This window comes from Acinonyx jubatus, chromosome D3, assembly GCF_027475565.1.
Source record: "Acinonyx jubatus isolate Ajub_Pintada_27869175 chromosome D3, VMU_Ajub_asm_v1.0, whole genome shotgun sequence".
Lineage (NCBI taxonomy): Eukaryota > Metazoa > Chordata > Mammalia > Carnivora > Felidae > Acinonyx > Acinonyx jubatus.
In genome coordinates this window covers 14745034-14762587 of record NC_069392.1, presented here as the reverse complement: position 1 = coordinate 14762587, position 17554 = coordinate 14745034, and the positions used below count along the sequence as shown (strand labels likewise).

Genomic DNA, 17554 nt, shown 5'->3' with positions numbered 1-17554 from the left:
TCAAAATGATACAAATTGTACACCTTAAACCTATGCAATGCTATGTCAATTATATCTCGATAAAGGTGGGGGGGGTGGTGATCAGAGAATAAATAATCAGAATGGCTTCAGGCTTCTCAAGGACAACATCAGAAGCTAGACAGCAATAAAAAATACCTTCAGAATCTTGAAGGGAAATGATTTCCAAGCTAGAATTAAACCCACCAGAATGGAAAACACTAGAGAGGAAACAACCAAATTTTAGAAGCTGTAAAGTAAATTAAAACAAAACAAAACCTGAATTTTAAAACTGACAGCAGAGAAACCGGAGAATAATGAATTTAGCAGCACAAGGAACCTCTCAAAACGAAGGCTGAGGAAGGAAGGGGCTGGCTGAAATATAGTTAAGTGCTAAGTGCTTTGTGGGCCTTTTCAATTCTGGAAATGTATGGGCTTTAATTCTGGGAATTAAAAATGTAGTTACACCAGCCAAACCATCGATGAAATAAGAGAACAGAATGAGAGCATTTTTAATCATGCTTGGTAAGTTACTGCAAGATGCGTTTTGCCAAAATGCGGAGGTAGAGAAAAAGGAAAACAAAGGAAACAAGAATGGGAGATCCAAACGCCAAGAGTGACAAAGCGGAGCCCCCAGTACGGAGGTGAAGGAAGACTCCAGGGAGACAGCTATGTGCCATATGGGGGGCCACCAGTCTAGAGTAGGCAACCAGTCCAGAAGTCCCCAGGGGGGAGGCTTCTTCAGGGTGATGAAATCAATGGAATTCTGGTGCATCTGAGTGTCTTAAAGGGAATTTAAACACTTGGTGAAGGCCTTGAGGTTGAATTCTAATAAGCACCTAGGAAACCAGGCTTATAACAAAAATACAAGACAATTATTAACTCCTGGGGGAACACTGTCAAGGGGAAAAAAAAAAGGCAATCATACTTTACAAAAGGGCTCAGCTGTGACTAGCGTTTACATAGCCGTAATAATGTAAACACTAAATACTGACCTCATCAAAATTATGAAATAACTATATTGAGAGAGGAGGGAAGGATTTCCATGGTCAGAATTTAAGAGAATTCTTAGAAATGTACTGAAATAATCAGCTAAAAGAGGTGGGATGATTGCTTCTGGGAGGGGAAATGAGGTAGAAAATAAAAGACTACTGTATTTTGTGGCCAACTTTGTAAAATCCTTTCATTTCTAAACTGCATTATGTTATTACTGTGATCTTAGAGATTAATATGCTGTGCTGAGAAATGAGATAATTAGCCAACCATTCATTCAGTAAGCATTTAATGTGTACCTATAGTATGCAAATCCTTGGGGATAGGGGGAGGGGGGGACCCAGTCCCTGTCCTCCCTCACAGTCCAGTGGGTTTCTCAACACAGCTGGTGGGAGGTGAGGGAGGATTTCAAACTCTTCTCTAGTGAGGCGCTAATAAGGTGAACAGATGCTGGGCATCTGTTGTCTTGAATTTCAAGGTTCGTGGCTAGTGGCAGGGGTCCCCCTTGCAAGGTTGCTGTGGGCTTAGCCTCAAGGCATGCTGGGACCTGAGCAGATGTGGCAGACAACTCCTGAAGTAACAACGGGCAGCTGGCAAGGTGGGAGAGATGTATCTAACACACTAGAGGGACCTGGCTTGTTTCAGGCATGAGGGTCACTGTTGGGGCTGCTTTGCTTGTGTGACCTCACTCAACCCTCACAATAAGCTTGCGGAGGTGGCTATCATCGTCTCCACTTTCTAGACTGGAGCCCAGATAGGTTATGAGACGTGCCTAAGGTCACACAGTTTGTAAGTTACAGGGCTAAAATTCAAACCCAAATCTTAAATCCATGCCCTTCGGCTTCAGCCTGGGATTTCCCCCAACTGTTAGATTAAGAGTTACAAGACCTGGGTTTAGTTTCTGCTCTCCCATTCATCGGCGGTGTGATCTCAGGCAAGTTGCTTCCCTTCTCAGTGTCTGTTCCAGGCGTGGAAAATGGAGGGCGTTGGTCCTTTGTACTTTGGCACTACATGCTACGATGGAAGAAGCCAACAGGAAAAGGAAACATAGGAATGCGGCGCAGAGGTGAATCCTCTTCTCCTCTGAGTCTCAATTTCCTCATCTGTTAAAAATGGGAATCAGGCAGACCTACCTCACATGACTGTTGAGTGCACTAAAAAAGATAATGCACGAAAAGTACTTAGCCCTTGTCCAGGCACGTAGTAAGTGCTCAATAAACACGAGCTCTTCTTCATTCCTATTACTCATACGCTGACAGAGCTCCACCATGCTTGGCTTCCTGAAACTTCCACTTCTGGTAAGGTCAAAGCACCATGTTTGCAGGAAGATGTGTGATCAAAACAGAAGAAAGGGAGTCAAACAAAATTACTGCCTAACAGGAATGTGTGCTGTTGCCCTTTATTGGTTTTACATATGAGTTAGTTTACGAATACTTTCAGGAGCATGTAAGTGTGAAATTGGAAAGCGTCACTCCAAGACTGCCACGAGCCACCGCACTGGCGATATAAAAGGGGGAGGAGGAGGGAACAGGGTGGGCCAGGGGAAGGGAGAAAAGGACAGAGGCAGGAAGGAAAGGAAGGTGAACCCGAAGTGTGGAAGGACAAAAAGATACGGGTCTGGGGAAAAAAAAAACAAAACAGATTTTAAAGTTCAAAGCCTATTCGTCCAGAGTTACTGTTCAGCACACACTCTCATTTGACTTTTTAAACATGTCCCACCCCCTACCTCCGCTCTCAACCGAGCCATTTCCTCTGCATGCAGTTCCCATTCCTGGCCATGGACACTGCTTAAGGCCTGCCTCAGTTTTCAGGCCAAGCTCAAATTTTCTTTTCTTTCCGAAGTAGTTGTAAAGCATTCCTGCTTCATGAAAATTCAGACTCTGGGTCAGCAAGACCTGCTTTGGAATCATGCTGCGTGAACTTGAGGCAAGTTTCTTACTCTTTCTAAACCTCAGTTTCCCAGTCTGTAAACCCCAGATACGTAACAACAAATTCACAGACAACAAATAATTAATGAGATAATGCACATGAAGTGTTCAACCACCTGCCCGATAAATGTCAACTGCTAGTATTTTCTCTGTCCAGTTTTCTCCAGGCCTCGAATGTAGCTCCTATCCCACTGAACCAGAATTACTGACAAGCACGGCTGCCCATCCTCACTGTCCCAGAGGAAGGGAACCATGCTTTTATTTATCTCTAAATCCCCCCAAAGAACCTAGACTACCTAACATGCAATACTCCATGAACAGCATGTGGATTGAACGCACTAATGTCAATCCTCGAGCTCACGATAGTTTACTACTATTTCAAGTAGAAGAAAAAACATCCCCAACAGTCAGCTCCAGGTGACCAGATGATCCTGGCAAGGTCCCCTGTCTTGGCTGGGATGATTGTGAAGTTCTCCAGGATCTCATTTTGGGGCTGGAACCCTCTGTTCCAATAATAATGAACACAAGAACAATAAATCACCAACACGTATTGAGGACTTACCACGTCCCAAACGCTACTTCCGAGTGCTTTACCTAATCTATGAGAAATCACTTAATCCATAGAAAAATGCCAATTCTTATCCCCACTTTACAGAGGAGGAAACTGAGCAGGGTAACCAACTGTCTCGGTTTGCCTGGGTCTGAGACAGTTCCTGGGATGCAAGATTATCAATGCTAAAACCAGAAAAGTCCAAGGCACAATAGGATGAGTGTGCCCTAACTATCAAGCCATTAAGTAAAAAACCCTGGGTTAATGAGTGGCCATACCAGAGTACAGGACCCCCACCACCTCTCTGCCTATAGCTGGCCATATGAACTTGGGCACATCATTTATCATCTCTGGGCCTTAGATGTTTTCATCTTCAAAATAAGGGGTCAAACTAAATCAGCAGACAAAACTAATTGATTAAGCCACTCCTCCCATTCTGCCCAACTTGGGCTTCAGAATCCTTCTCAACCCAATGCGCTGGGCATTCATTCCAACCCACTTGTAGGAAGTGACGCTTACCATGATCTCTGAAGCTGCCAACTTTACCTTCATTGTCTCTTGGCACTAAACTACCTGCTGGTCTCACAGGATTTGGCAGATTAACATCCAAGGACAGAGACAGATAGAGGGCAGCAGTAGTGACAAAGGAGGGGACAGTTTCCAGAGACTGGGCACTCCCTGAATCCAGCCCTGTGTTATGTCCCCCTCAAAGCAGAGTATGGTGAATGAGAGCAAGGGCTCTGGAGAAACTGGGCTCAGAATCCTGGCTCACCATTTACTAGCTACATGACCTTGGGCAAGGTACTTAACCTCTGTTTCTCAATTCCTTCAACTACAGAGTGAGGATTTGTAATAGTGGCTACCTCACGGGGTCATTACAAGGATTCAGTAAGTTAATATGGGTAAAGTGCTTAGGATATAGTAAGTGCTATATACATTAACATTATTAGAATCCTCAAAATCACTCTGGGGTGGATATTACTATTTAACCTATGTGCCTGTTATGTAACCAATGTGCCTAAAGTCACATTGCAGCTAGTTAAAGCTGGATTCAAATACTGATTCCAACTCTTCTGCTTTTGCCACACTGCCACTATGCCACACTGCATCTCAGTAAACACTCAAATACTTACCGAAAGAATCAATGTTGAAAAAAAAGTGATTCTTAATTATATGCAGGGACTTGCCAACCTGAAGCCACTGTACTCCTACCTTCAATAACTGCTTATTCTCTATGAGCACTGCTTTCCTAGCTGGCTCTAGAACCTTTTTTTTTAAATGTTTATTTTTATGTTTATTTTTATGTTTATTTCTGAGACAGAGAGAGACAGAGCGTGAGTGGGGGAGGGGCAGAGAGAGAGGGAAACACAGAATCCGAAGCGGCTCCAGGCTCTGAGCTGTCAGCACAGAGCCCGACACGGGGCTCAAACCCACAAACCGCGAGATCATGACCCGAGCTGAAGTCGGTTGCTCTACTGACTGAGCCACATGTGCCCCAAATGTTTGCTTATTTTTGAGAGCGAAAGAGACAGACCAGTAGCAGAGGAGGAGCAGAAAGAGAGGGAGACAGAATCTGAAGCAGGCTCCAGGCTCTGAGCCGTCAGCACAGAGCCCGACACGGGGCTGGAACTCATGGACCATGAGATCATGACCTGAGCCAAAGTCGGATGCTTTAACCGACTGAGCCACCCAGGTGCCCCTAATCTCACCTACTTTGACCCCACACCCATTCACCCCATCGGCAGGCAGACAGGTGATGCCGACAGACAGGAGCATCAGGCTGCAGAAAAACAGAGCACACCGCTGAGTCTCCAACTTTTGAGAAACAGGGGAGAGAATCTTTCAGATTCTGATTATTGGTCTTCTCGTATCAGTAAAGTGAATTTTGTCATTTTAGAGATCTGTATCTTTCAGAGAATTGAGCAAACACAGATTAGGGAAAATGGGTAAAGGGATTAAGTGTCTAGGTACCTATGCTGTATCTTACCTCCCTCACTCCCCCAGGGATCCTTCTGAACATACATATCTTTTCGTCTTAATAATCATAGCTATTCACAAAAATACCTACTCTGGTAAACACTAAAATTCCTAAAGCTAATATATTTCTCATCATGTCATTATGTCCAAAGAGAGTGAGCTGGTGCCCATGTTTCTAGAGCATTCCATCTACTGTCTTTTTAAAAGCAGAGAAGGTGCTTAGCTTTACCAAAGATAGATGTGGGGCATCTCTAACACTAGCAGAAGAGACCAGAAATTGGTTTCATTCCTGCCTCTCTCCAAAGACTGCAAACCCTGGCTTTGGTGGTTACGCAGGCTGCTGGTTGGAGCTGAGCAGACAGTCTGAAGCAGGTGACATTGAACTGGTGTGTTCTTTCATTCAGTGGCTCTACAGCAGGACACGACATGAAAAGGTCCACCGACATCCAGAGAGCAGCAAGATGTAGCGTGTCCAGCTCTCCATCTACATTTTTAGAAACCAGTTCAATGGCTCCTACCCTTCCCTGCTTACTTCAGAGATGACAAGAAAGGCAGGCAGGAAGAGAGTGATCTGGGGAAAAAAAAAAAAAAGGTAAGTGTTTTCCTCCAAAGGTTCTCATGTTGCTTATTAAAGTCGGCTCCATCAAGGTCATTCACTCTTTACATTCTAAATGGCTCCCTGTTTTCCGTTACACACCTGCCCACACTGTTTCAGAGCAAAGGGACCTCTCAGCTAGTAACTGTGACTCTCACAACTCGATTACCAAGGAAGAAGCCCGGAGTTATCTAGCAGGGGAAAGGGTCCTAGCAAATTATAGCGTTTTTACCTCTGAAATTTGCTCTATAAGAGGTGAGAGCAGATAAAAACAAACTCCCAGAGAAGGGCTGGAGAAAGGTGGAAATGCTGAATGCAATGTGAACAAAGGGGGCTGGGAAAAGGCTGCACAGGGCAGCGCTTAGGAACCCTGGCTTAGAATCTGAAAGAGTTGGGACTGTGCAAGCTGGTGTGTGTGACCTTGGAGAAATTACCTAACCACCCCCTGTGATAAAGGAATGTTTCCTCCTCTGAAAACTGGTGATAACAATAGCGTCTTCTCTCCAGGGTTGTTATGAGGCTTCGATGAGATAATAAAAGTGAAGGGCACAGTATTGAGGACTGGAGCTATTATTATTCACCAGCCCACCTGTCTTTGCACATCATTTTGCACTGACAGTATCTGACAACATTTACGGAGCACTCACTAGGACTAGGCACTGTGATGAACTCTGGGTTTCAGGGGAGAATTAAGCCAAGTCTTAGACTATGTTAACAAATACATCAACAATATAACAAATGTATTAACAAATTATATTAACAACTGCATTGGGAGTATCAGCACTCTTTCACAGATTACAAGGACTGAAACAGAAAATGCCTGCCTTGCAGCGTTTAGTATAGTTCCTGACCTAGACAAAGAACTCTCACAAAAGCGGATGCTGACATCAAGGGCAAGTTCTGTTTGCCTTGGCGACAAGCGGGAGGGTGACAGAGTTAACCTGAATTTTTTGTTGTTGTTGTTTTTTTTACCACCCCTGTGTCACCACATCCTTCACTACTAGCTTTCACGTCCCTGGCGAACCCCTAGCCTCCACCAGGGACTTGGCTCTTCTACAACTCTAGAAAGACCCAGGTGCTCAAGAGCTTGAAGGTTAAGATGACGAAAATAGAGAAAACCGGTCGACCTAGCCCTTACCCCTGCGAGGACTGGCAACCGGAAGGAATCCTGCTCAGGCTGTGGGTACTGGTAGTGCTATTTCCCAATCTAGATGACGGGTTACATGGACGCATTCACGCTGAGAAGATTCAACTTGTACAAATAAGATTTGTGTACTTTTCTGTACAAATGTTACAATAAAAAAATTTAAAAATAGTGACCACCCTTCTCCAACATCCAAAGCACAGAGCAGCCCTTCCTGCTGGGCATGCCACACCTGGGTCGTGAGCACACCAGGTCTGTCACCTGTGGCAGTTAGCAGCCTCCTCAGTTTACCCACCAGGGAGCTGTAGAAATACCAGCATTTTTTTCCCCTTTGGGAAAACTGGGAAGCAGTGCTCTAGAGTACCAAATGGCAGCATCTTCTTCAATCATACGAGTCTACCTTAAGGTTTTTCCTATCTAAGGTCAATTGCATTGACTCAACTTTCCATGAAATTGTTTTATCATCTCCAACAAGGAGAGTATATCACATTGATGGGTCAACACCTCTAGACTGCTCTTTACAAAACTGAGAGCCTATCTTTGACATCACTCCGTATCTTCCTCTTCACAACGAGCAAGTATCTAGTATATCCCTCCCTCTCTCCCAATTTCCTTCTCCCACAAACGCTGGAGGGAAAACCTAAAATAAATTTCAATCATTTATCAAGTCAATGGATATAACACAGACTACATGCTGGTTTTCTCTTTGAAAGTTTATTGTTATTTAAAAAAAAAAAAACAACCCTATAACTTTTTACATTTTACATTCACCTCTCAGAACATTTAATGGTACCAGTTAATGAGAATATATAAAAAGCCCACCAGCTGCTTCAAATGGCTGCAAATATTTTACCATGTTCTGGTATTAAAGTGGTTTGAACTCTTTGGAAAAAATGGCATAACATTAAGTACCAAGATTTCAAATTCCCAAATTAGAAACAAGATTTTTAAGTCAGGAGGAAATTTAGTAAAAATTCAAGGATAAAAGGAAAGGTTAATAGAAAAACAAAAACTAAAATATCGTAAAAAATAGATTTCCCCCGCTACCCCAAGGTAGGTTAAAAAAAAAAAAAATGCGACCAACCCCCTCCCCGCTCCCAGTATTTCTCTTAGAAAAGTCACCCAACCCTGAATACAGGGTCTCACACACAAAGACAAATAGCTTGATTCGCAGATCAGCCTCTGGGATCTTATACTGGCCCCAATTAGAGGGAGGGAGAGAGGGAGAGGGAGGGAGGGAGGGAGGGAGGGAGGGAGGGAGGGAGGAGGGAGGGAGGGAGGAGAGAGGGAGGGAGAGAGAGAGAGAAAGAAAGAGAAAGAAAGAGAGAGAGAGAAAGAGAGAAAGAAAGAGAGAGAGAGAGAGAGAGAAAGAGAGAAAGAGAGAGAGAGAGAGAAAGAAAGAAAGAAAGAGAGAGAGAGAGAGAGAGAGAGAGAGAGAGAGAGAGAGAGAGAGAAATTAGGTAGTTAGAGATCCATAAATACTGGTATCCAAACAAATGAAAACATCCCAGCTTTGGTATGGCTACGGAAATCTGGAAACTGTTCAAGAGGACACTGGCTTTGGGAGAGAGGGAGTCAGGTGGTGGGGAAGGCAACACAAAGGCTCTAAGCAGAGGTAAAATAAATAATTGGGACGCATCCATAGCAAACACCGTGTATAATACTGAGGCAGGTGCTTCAAACAAAATACACATATAGGTTCTTGATCCGAATAACACAAGTGCAGGTTCTTGATCAGATTAACGCACGTACAGGTTCTTGTTAAGAGTTGTCTAGATCAACCTTTTTCAAAGTATGAGTTGCAAGAAATAGTCTGAATTTAGGGAGAGCGAAAGAGCTTCTGGAATAAGAATGGCCACCCGGGCTAAAAGCCAGCCCCTTCTTAGTCCAGGAACCTCAAAGTCTGTTTTGCCCATCACAAAAGCACCTCCATCTCGTAACAAGGGGGCTCTGCCTGTCAGAGGGGCTGAACTGCTGGCTTGTCATCTCTGGGGTAATGAAATAAAAAACTAAATCTTCTGGGACTAAGAGTACGATTTACTGTGCTGTGTCTCAGGTCTATTCCCCTTCTGCCCCCGTTTTCACCACACTATGATTAAGGGTTGTGAGGACAAGAGAGAAGCAGATGGCAGTGATGTGGCCAAGGCCAGAGCACTACCTCATCACCCTCAAATTTACAGAAGAGGCAAGGCCAAAGTGCCCATACCCTGGTCTTCAAATAAATAGTTAATTCACAAAAGCACAAAGGTGCCACCAGACAAGGAAGGAAAAAAAAAAAGGCAACTTGTTGCTTTGATGCAGAATCCCAGTTATCAATACAGTCCTTTTCAAAAAACCAAACTTTGGTGTACTGCTAGAAAGCCAAGTAAGACAATCATTCAGAAACAAACAAAAAACCCCACAACATTGATGACCACACACTCTACATCTAGATATATTTCCATCACAAGGGCACTAGAGGATAACAGATAGCCGCCTGATATTATGGGATGTTACACACCCACAGTGACAACTCAAGCAAGAGAGTAAAGGCTGTCAAGAAGAAACAAAAGATGAAGCCTCTGTTTACTATGGACTTGGTTCACCAAAGCAAACATCATAATGGGGGCTGGGGGCAGAGCAGCAGCACAGAACACCGAGCCAACTCTAAGTAAACAAGCATCATCTACCCTGTTTTCTAAATGAGACTCCAATACCAGGGAGAAAAAAAAAGAAATGAATTACAAATTAAAACAAAAATGAATCTGTACAAGTCTTTACTCTGAGTCAGTAAGGTTTGGTCTCTGTTGAAGCCAGGACTTACAAGAGAAGGTGATTCACTGGTTTTCAACTTGCTTTGGGGTGTGGACATCAAAAGACAACACGAGGAGAATCACCCGAGACAAGGGGTACTACATACAAAGATGTCTTAGGATGTGTAAGGTCTACTGATTTCCCAGAGAGATGCTAACAGTTGTTCTAACCCCAAATTCATTAAATATGCTAAGGTGACAGCTGTCATCCAGAAAACCCCACGTGCCAGGGAATCACTCGTCCGATGATGGGAAGGTGGGGCAGAGAGTACGGGGAAGGCCGTTTCACCAGGAATCATTAGGAAGAGCGCAGGTTTAGCGGCAGCCACGGCAGAGTTTTCTTTGTCTTCAGGCTGGACCAGACCTCCTGGGAGGCAGGGGGCGCCGACAACAAGGCCCCACGGGCTTGAAATGGTCGGAGCAACAGCGCAACAAGAGTACAATCTGAGTTATGAGTGAGCATCTACAGATCACTGATTACTGCACTATCAGTCTTATCTCCCCACCTACAATAGATAACCTGGATAATCAGCCTGGGCCAGGTACCATTCCATCGACTTGGAGCAGGGGACAGAAATGAATTAGAAATAAAAACTTCTGAAATGACCACTCGTTCCAGCTTGAGCTAGAACAAACATGTCTGAATATACCACTTGCATTAAATAACATTTAAAATGCAGGACCTTCAGCACATTATAAGCGTGAAAATGCCCCCTCCCCCAACCCCATTTACTCAGTGCACGTAGTCACCCAGGCAAATTTTTCTGTCGCTCAGCCAGTGGAATGGATGGCATATGCCAGATGTTACACGAGGCATTTATTTCTCAGAGAAGGCTGAGAGCCAGGAGACTTAATCTCCTTCTGCTAGGACCTCTGCCCCAAGCTTCTGGAGAAACAGTGAATTGGGCTCGACAACAGAAAGAGCTACGTGATCCACTAATCAGATTCATGAAAATGCCGTGTAGACTGTATCCTTTCCTGGTAGAAAGACCTAAAGATAATTAATTAAAAAAAAAAAAAAAAAGTTCCTTCAAACTCAAAGGAGCCTTTAAAAAAAAAAAAAAAAGACAAAGTATAAGCAAAAAAATAAAATAAAGAAATGAGTAAACCAAACTCCCAATACTCCCAAAAGTAAGAGTTCATGGTGACTGACGGCTGGAAGAGGTTGAGGCAGGAAGGAGCAACGCAAAGACCGAAGCAGCTGCCACCAAAGCGCCTCGCGGAATCCACAACAGCGCTCCCCATTTTCCAAGGCCAAGGGAGCAATTCCCGGGTTAAAAACTTTCTATTTGGAAGAAAACAAAACCAAAAACCACTCCAGAAAAAAGGTCAAGGGAAGAAGAACACTGTAGAAAGTCAAGCCGCTGACCTCCGGCGGATCACGAAGAGCCCGCGCTGAAGCTGGCCCAAATAGATCCTCATCTTGGTGCTGTCACTAGTCTTCCTCACCCAGATCTGCAGGCAAGAAGGAAAGGGAACAAGATGAGAGGGGCTGACAGCAAATACCGAGGGGCAAATCTTCCAGAGCCTCAAAATATCTGCATGAATGGGGTGTGGGAAGAACACTGGCAACCTCTTCCTGTCTACCTGTGAGGTCTTCAACCCACCTCCTTGACCTGTGGCCCTGCTCCCGGAAACCACCACCCGAGACAGCAGGCGGCAGCCCTGGACCGCCCTTCTCCCTCTCTGATTCAGAAAATGGAAAGCACAGGGACACCTGGGTGTCTCAGTCGGTTGAGCGACCGACTTCGACTCAGGCCATGATCTCATGGTTTGTGAGTTCGAGCCCCGCTTCGGGTTCTGTGCTGACAGCTCAGAGCGTGGAGCCTGCTTCACATTCTGTGTCTCCCTCTCTCTTTGCCCCTCCCCCACTCATGCTCTGTCTCTGTCGCAGAAATAAACAAACATAAAAAAAAACATTAAGAAAATGGAAAGCACAGTGATCTTGGGTTCTGTTTTTGCCTTGATCTTAAGGAATGACATTTTTTGATTTGGTTTGATTACAGCATTATCAACATTCAAAATACATGTGTTCACAAATATAAACTGTCAATCAAATTTGGAAATATTTTCCTTGCCAAGGGACTTCCATATTATAGCTTTTCGCTATTCTGGTTTCCTAGCAATTAAGGCAGGGGGAAAAAAAAAAAAACAAAAAAGAACAAGAAGAGGAACAAAAGCCCATGAGTGAGCTAAGGCCCAATCAGGATCATCAGAAGGCTCAATGAGCTTGAAACAGTCCTTCCCTCCTAGCCACATCCTTCTCCCACAGATCGCAGCAGACGACTGCCATTTCACCAGGCAGAGGCGTTCTTGTGCGGCATCAAGGATGAACTTGGGCAGCGGGGGGCAGCCAGGGCAGACGGGGGCACTCAGCAAGTGTCATCCTCTGCACCAGCACTGGGAAGAAAGCCACCACCTTGGTCACCCGACACACCTGAGCTTTCTCATCTTCAGAACAACCTTACGAAGTCCTATCCTCACCCCCATTTTATGGAAGAGGAAGGCTGAGTCCCCTTGTTGCTGACACCTGCTGTCGAAACTCCTTGCTCTTGTCCCCAAAACCAGCTCAGACTCTGCTTCTCACCCGTTCCTCATCCGTTTTAACTGATATGCACCAGATGGGGCCTGACGCAGGATTCTGCTCAAGTTCTTCAAGTTCTGCTTCTCCCCCACATGCATCTCCAAGCCCATCTTTCCCTTCCCCCCCGCCAGCTTCAAGGGTTTAAAGTGTTCCTGGTCTCATTTCAGTCTCTTTAGTTTATGTATCAACAAGAGACCTTATAGTCAAATATGCTGGTTTAAAACTAGGGGCACCGGGGTGGCTCAGTCGGTTCAGTGTCCGACTTCGGCTCAGGTCATGATCTCACAGTTCATAGCTTTGAGCCCCTCTTTGGGCTCTGTGCTGACAGCTCGGAGCCTGGAGCCTGCTTCGGATTCTGTCTCCCTCTCTCTCTGCCCCACCCCTGCTTGCGTGCTTGCGCACGCGCTCTCTCTCTCTCTTAAAAATGAATAAATGTTAAAAAAAAATTTTTTTTTAACTCAAGTTAAAGATCTCACATGGAGTTGAGCCCCTATGGACCTTGCAAAAGCACTTTAAACTGAAAAATGACCCCCAGAAGGGCTGAAATGGGGAGTCACCAAAAGGCTCAAACTCCCTCACCAAATATGCCTAGAGTCAACTTATGCAAAGGCCACGTGGCTCCAGTGTCACTTTGGATCTGACCTGAAAAATGAGCTAGAATACTTCCACGAGGTGAGAAATATTTCCTCATCATCAGAGTCACATGCCTCTCTGATACACTGAGGCTTCTCCCCTCCAGGTGACATGTCTCAGTGTCACTGTTTTCTTGTCACCTCACTGACACTCTACTGTGTCAAAGGATGACCATCTTTAACAGAGAGAGTAAAAAATGTAACCTGTGTTGCTATTTTCCTGAAAAATCTCAAGGTGTCTCAGAGGAGGACAACGCACTGGTTGTGAAGTGACATTTAGGTCCCAAGAGGCCACGGGGCAGGGCACAAGGGCTGCTGCGAAGTCACAATGTCTCTTGCCGACAAACAGCAGGTCTCTTCATCAGATCCCTCTGTTCTGGTTCTGACGTGGCCTGGGGTGACTCACAGACCCCAAGCCTAGAGAAAAAGGACATTCATTTATCTAGAAGGTTCTCCCTGACTTCTGAGTAAACAATCATTTTGCAAACTAGTCACATTTGAGGGCATTTTCAATTCAGGAAGCTGGGAGAATGGAAGAGGCTTAAGTTATTTCATAATCCAGTTTCATTAGATTTACTGTGCACTGGCACGAATAAGTTACAGAGGGTAGACACCTAAAAATCAATTTCTTTGCAGACGTTTGTGGACTGATAAAAGATCAAGCCAATCGAGCTATTAAAGTTTTAAACTTTTTTAAAACTACTAACAATACAAGTTACACATTGCTGACATCCCTCTAATGAAGGGCCAGTCGGAGAACTCACATCGTCAATCATACCATCCGCGGGCATAACCCTCTGAGCTGACTTTGGAACCAGTCCCTCTCCTACAGGAGAGACTCTAGGAAACCAATATCTAAGGACAAGAGCCTGGTAGCTCACTGCTGAGAGGTGCAAGAGGACACGTCAGATGGTAAAGACAACAGGCAAGGAGTAGTGTGTGGCTCAGATCAGGCCAGCATCCATTTACTGAGCACTCACTGTATGCCAGACCCTGTGCCAAGTGCCTTATGAAAGCCTTACAGCACAAATGTCTCAGTAAACATGAAAGCTCTAGAGAAATTACAAAGATGGAGTATGCTCCACAAGCAAGTTCCATCTCAGTACACGGTTACCTTACAAAGCAGCAGGATACGAACATACAGGTATCACACAGACTTGCCTTCTGTTCTTTCCTGTGGTCTCTCTCAGTGGTTCCCAACTCAATTACTGTATGTGGAGCTCACAAATACCACCAGGAATATACAAATCCACATATGTTGTTAGTCCAGCAAAGCAAGGAATTTTTAGGGGGCACTGTGACTACGTGCAGTTTCTGCCTGAAGTGCTGACTTCCCTCCTAACCCGCACAGCACACCAGGTTCCACTGCACTCTCTGAGGTGCCCCACAGAGCTTATCGCACTGTGCTCTCCTCTCCTGCAGGATTAGGGAGTTCAGTCCCTACCTCATTGGCTCCGACAGAGCTGATCACACAGCTCAGCTTCTGGTTGTCCTTTGACTCCAGATAGATGGCTTGGCTCTTGTGGTACCTGCCAAAAACAAGACACAAATTTGTTTATATTTTTAACCACTGTACTAAGGTATCACGGACATGTTAAAAAGCTATACATATTTACTGTTTGTAACTCGAGGAGTTTGGGGTAAGTATACACCCATGAAATCATCACCACCACGAACATACCCATCTCCTCCCAACGTTTCCTCCTGCCCTCTTCTTTAGAGTTAATTGTTGTTGCTGTTTTTCCTTTTGTAGAAAGAACACTTCACATAAGAGCTATGCTCTTAACAAATTTTAATAATATGGTATTGTCACAGGCACCAATTAAAAAAGGAAGGAAAAAAGGGAAGACAGAAAAACATCACCACAAAAAATATAATTAAGAGTCTCATTTTACATTTGAGGAAGAGCCCGGATTTCAGGTTTAATTTAAAGGCTTCCATCCTTGGATTAGACCAGACGGCCTCTTAATCTTCTAAATCTGAAACTTCTATTCCTTGGGCCTTCTGCAGAGGGGAAAAGGGGGCTGAGGAAAGGCTGGGAAACTAACACCATGTATTTACTTTTTATTTGGACTATAAAACCCATTTCAAAAAGTAAATTACAATTTTTCAAAGAAAACCTATTCTGGCGCACCTCAGTGACTCAGTCCGTTGAGCATCGACTTTAGCTCAGGTCATGATGTTATGGTGATTCATGAGTTCAAGCCTCACATCGGGCTCACTGCTGTCAGTGCATAGCCTGCTTTGGATCCTCTGTCCCCCTCTGTCTCTGTCCCTCCCCAGCTCTAAAAAAAGCAAACAAACAAAAAACCAACCTATTCCCACGGGCAGGCCCATCTCAAATCACTGAAGGTTCAGTGGATAAAATACACAAATAATAGAACACTTGTTCAAACCTATTTTCAGTGTGTCCAAATAAGTCATCCATAAGAAGGAAGGCCAAATTCAGCCCTTACTTTGGTCACTCAGATGACTCATTAATCACTTACCGCATACCAGTGAGTACGCTAGAGGTTGGAGGTGGACAGTCAACAGGGCCACGAGGTCCCTGCTGTCACACAGCTTCAAATACAGTGGCCATGAAAAACACTGAGTACTCACCCTGGCAAGCATAAACCAGGCGAAGTTCTGAGCATCAGGGTATGTACCAACGGGGATTTAATTTGGCCCCATCAGTCAAGAGAGCTGCCTTGCATGAAGCTGACAAGACAGACATTCCATTTCAGCCCCAGTAGCTATCCTCTTGGCCTGCAGCACAGGACCACCTTCAACTTCTACAAGTTCAGGGACAAGGCCGAGGATGAAAGTGATGAAGCCAGGGCCAAAGCCCAAATGAGACAGCAGCAGCTGCCACAGGAGGACAGAGCAGCTGCTGGACTGCAAGAGTTGGAAACATCAGCTGAGCTGCGGCTGGGAGCCCTGGCCTGGGCCAGCCCCAGTCAGTCAAAAATCTAAACTTTGGTTCATTCTGGCTGCACAGATCTGGCCAAACAAACCCACTAACTCATGTAAATTCTACCAAAACACATCTCCCAGCAAAGCACTGCATCCTATTCTTTGGGGGGGGGGGGGGGGAGGGAGGGAGAGGCAGACTGCTTTGCTGGTATAACGGTATAATGAAATAATCTACTGCCAAGATATCACAGTGAGAGATGGACTTCACTCCCACAACGAGCTTTTTCCAATCGAGGTTCTAAGCACTCTTTAACCTGCTACTTAGAAGCTGAAACTCGGGTTTCTAACTCAATTTACTTCCTGAAAACACTGTTAAAAGAAATCGAATCATAAATGCAATTAGAACAGCAAGATTGGTTTAGACTCAGCTTTAAAGTTGCTTTTGGCCAGAGATCAGTTGGTAAACTGGGTCAGGGGACCTTCATTATGCTAAATATGTAATATCACAAGGTCTGAAGTATACAGCGCATGAGGAAAGGCTGAATTAACTCACAGCATCACTCAAAAACTCCAGTTTCCCTCCCACATCTAAGCCAACTTTCCTACGTAAATAGTAACATCTCAAGTGATGGTCAGAATAAAAATACAGAGAGAGGGGAACATTTGGATGTTCTACAGGGATTATGAGTTATTAAAGGGACAAAGACACAAAACAACATGCACCTAGCCCCAAGTCATTCTGATACTGTTTTCTAAACACTTTAATAAAGAAAGGTCACAGTGTGAAGAAGTAGGTTACTAGCGTGGGAAGGTACTTAATATACTGCTAAGTGGAGGGGGGAAAAACTATGTCCATTATGTCCATTATGTTCCTGTGCACATAAAACAGATGCATGTTGCATGTGTATCATACACATACACACACACAGAAAAAAACTGGGTAAATCTGTAGTTAAGATGCATAATAAAATGTATATTACAATTTTATAGAAATGTGAATCTAAATTAAGAGTGGTATTATATACATAGCAGCGCCATCAACAACAGCCAATTTATGGAAAGAGCCCAAGTGTCCATCAACTGATAAGTGGATAAAGATGATGTGGTTTATATATACATACTACTACTCAGCAATGAAAAAGAATGAAATCTTGCCATTTGCAACAAGTGGATGGAAGGTATTATGCTAAGTGAAGTCAGTCAGAGAAAGACACAGGATTTCACTCGTGGAATTTGAGAAACTCAACAGATGAACATAGGGGAAGGGAAAGAAAAATAAAACAGAGAGGGAGGCAAACCATAACAGACTCTTAAATACAGAGAACTAAGGGTGGCTGGGAGGAGGGGGTGTTAAACAGGTGATGGGCATTAAGGAGGGTACTTTTTGGGATGAGCACTGGGTGTCATATGTAAAAGAAGAATCCCTGAGTTCTACTCCTGAAACCAAGACTATAGTGTATGGTAATG

General features: G+C 44.4%; 1 protein-coding gene and 1 long non-coding RNA gene across 3 annotated transcripts in view; one reads left to right on the top strand and one right to left on the bottom strand.

Moving 5' to 3' along the window:
• Window positions 1-282: 282 nt before the first annotated feature.
• Window positions 283-8176, top strand: LOC128312536 (uncharacterized). The gene is made up of 2 exons (XR_008291946.1): window positions 283-2056; window positions 5850-8176. It is a non-coding gene; the product is annotated as an uncharacterized LOC128312536 (long non-coding RNA).
• The window catches only part of SUDS3 (SDS3 homolog, SIN3A corepressor complex component), a 38070-nt gene continuing 25590 nt past the window's right edge, over window positions 5075-17554 (bottom strand). The window contains exons 11-13 of one of the 2 annotated variants that reach the window (XM_027043825.2): window positions 14637-14721; window positions 11346-11431; window positions 5075-6016 (exon numbers count right to left, since the gene is read on the bottom strand). In XM_027043825.2, the coding sequence (XP_026899626.2) occupies window positions 5974-6016; window positions 11346-11431; window positions 14637-14721 (214 nt within the window). In that variant the 3' untranslated portion in view covers window positions 5075-5973. Of the gene's footprint in view, window positions 6017-10780; window positions 11432-14636; window positions 14722-17554 lie in introns of those variants that run through there. The other variant, XM_027043826.2, reaches the window with a different exon arrangement.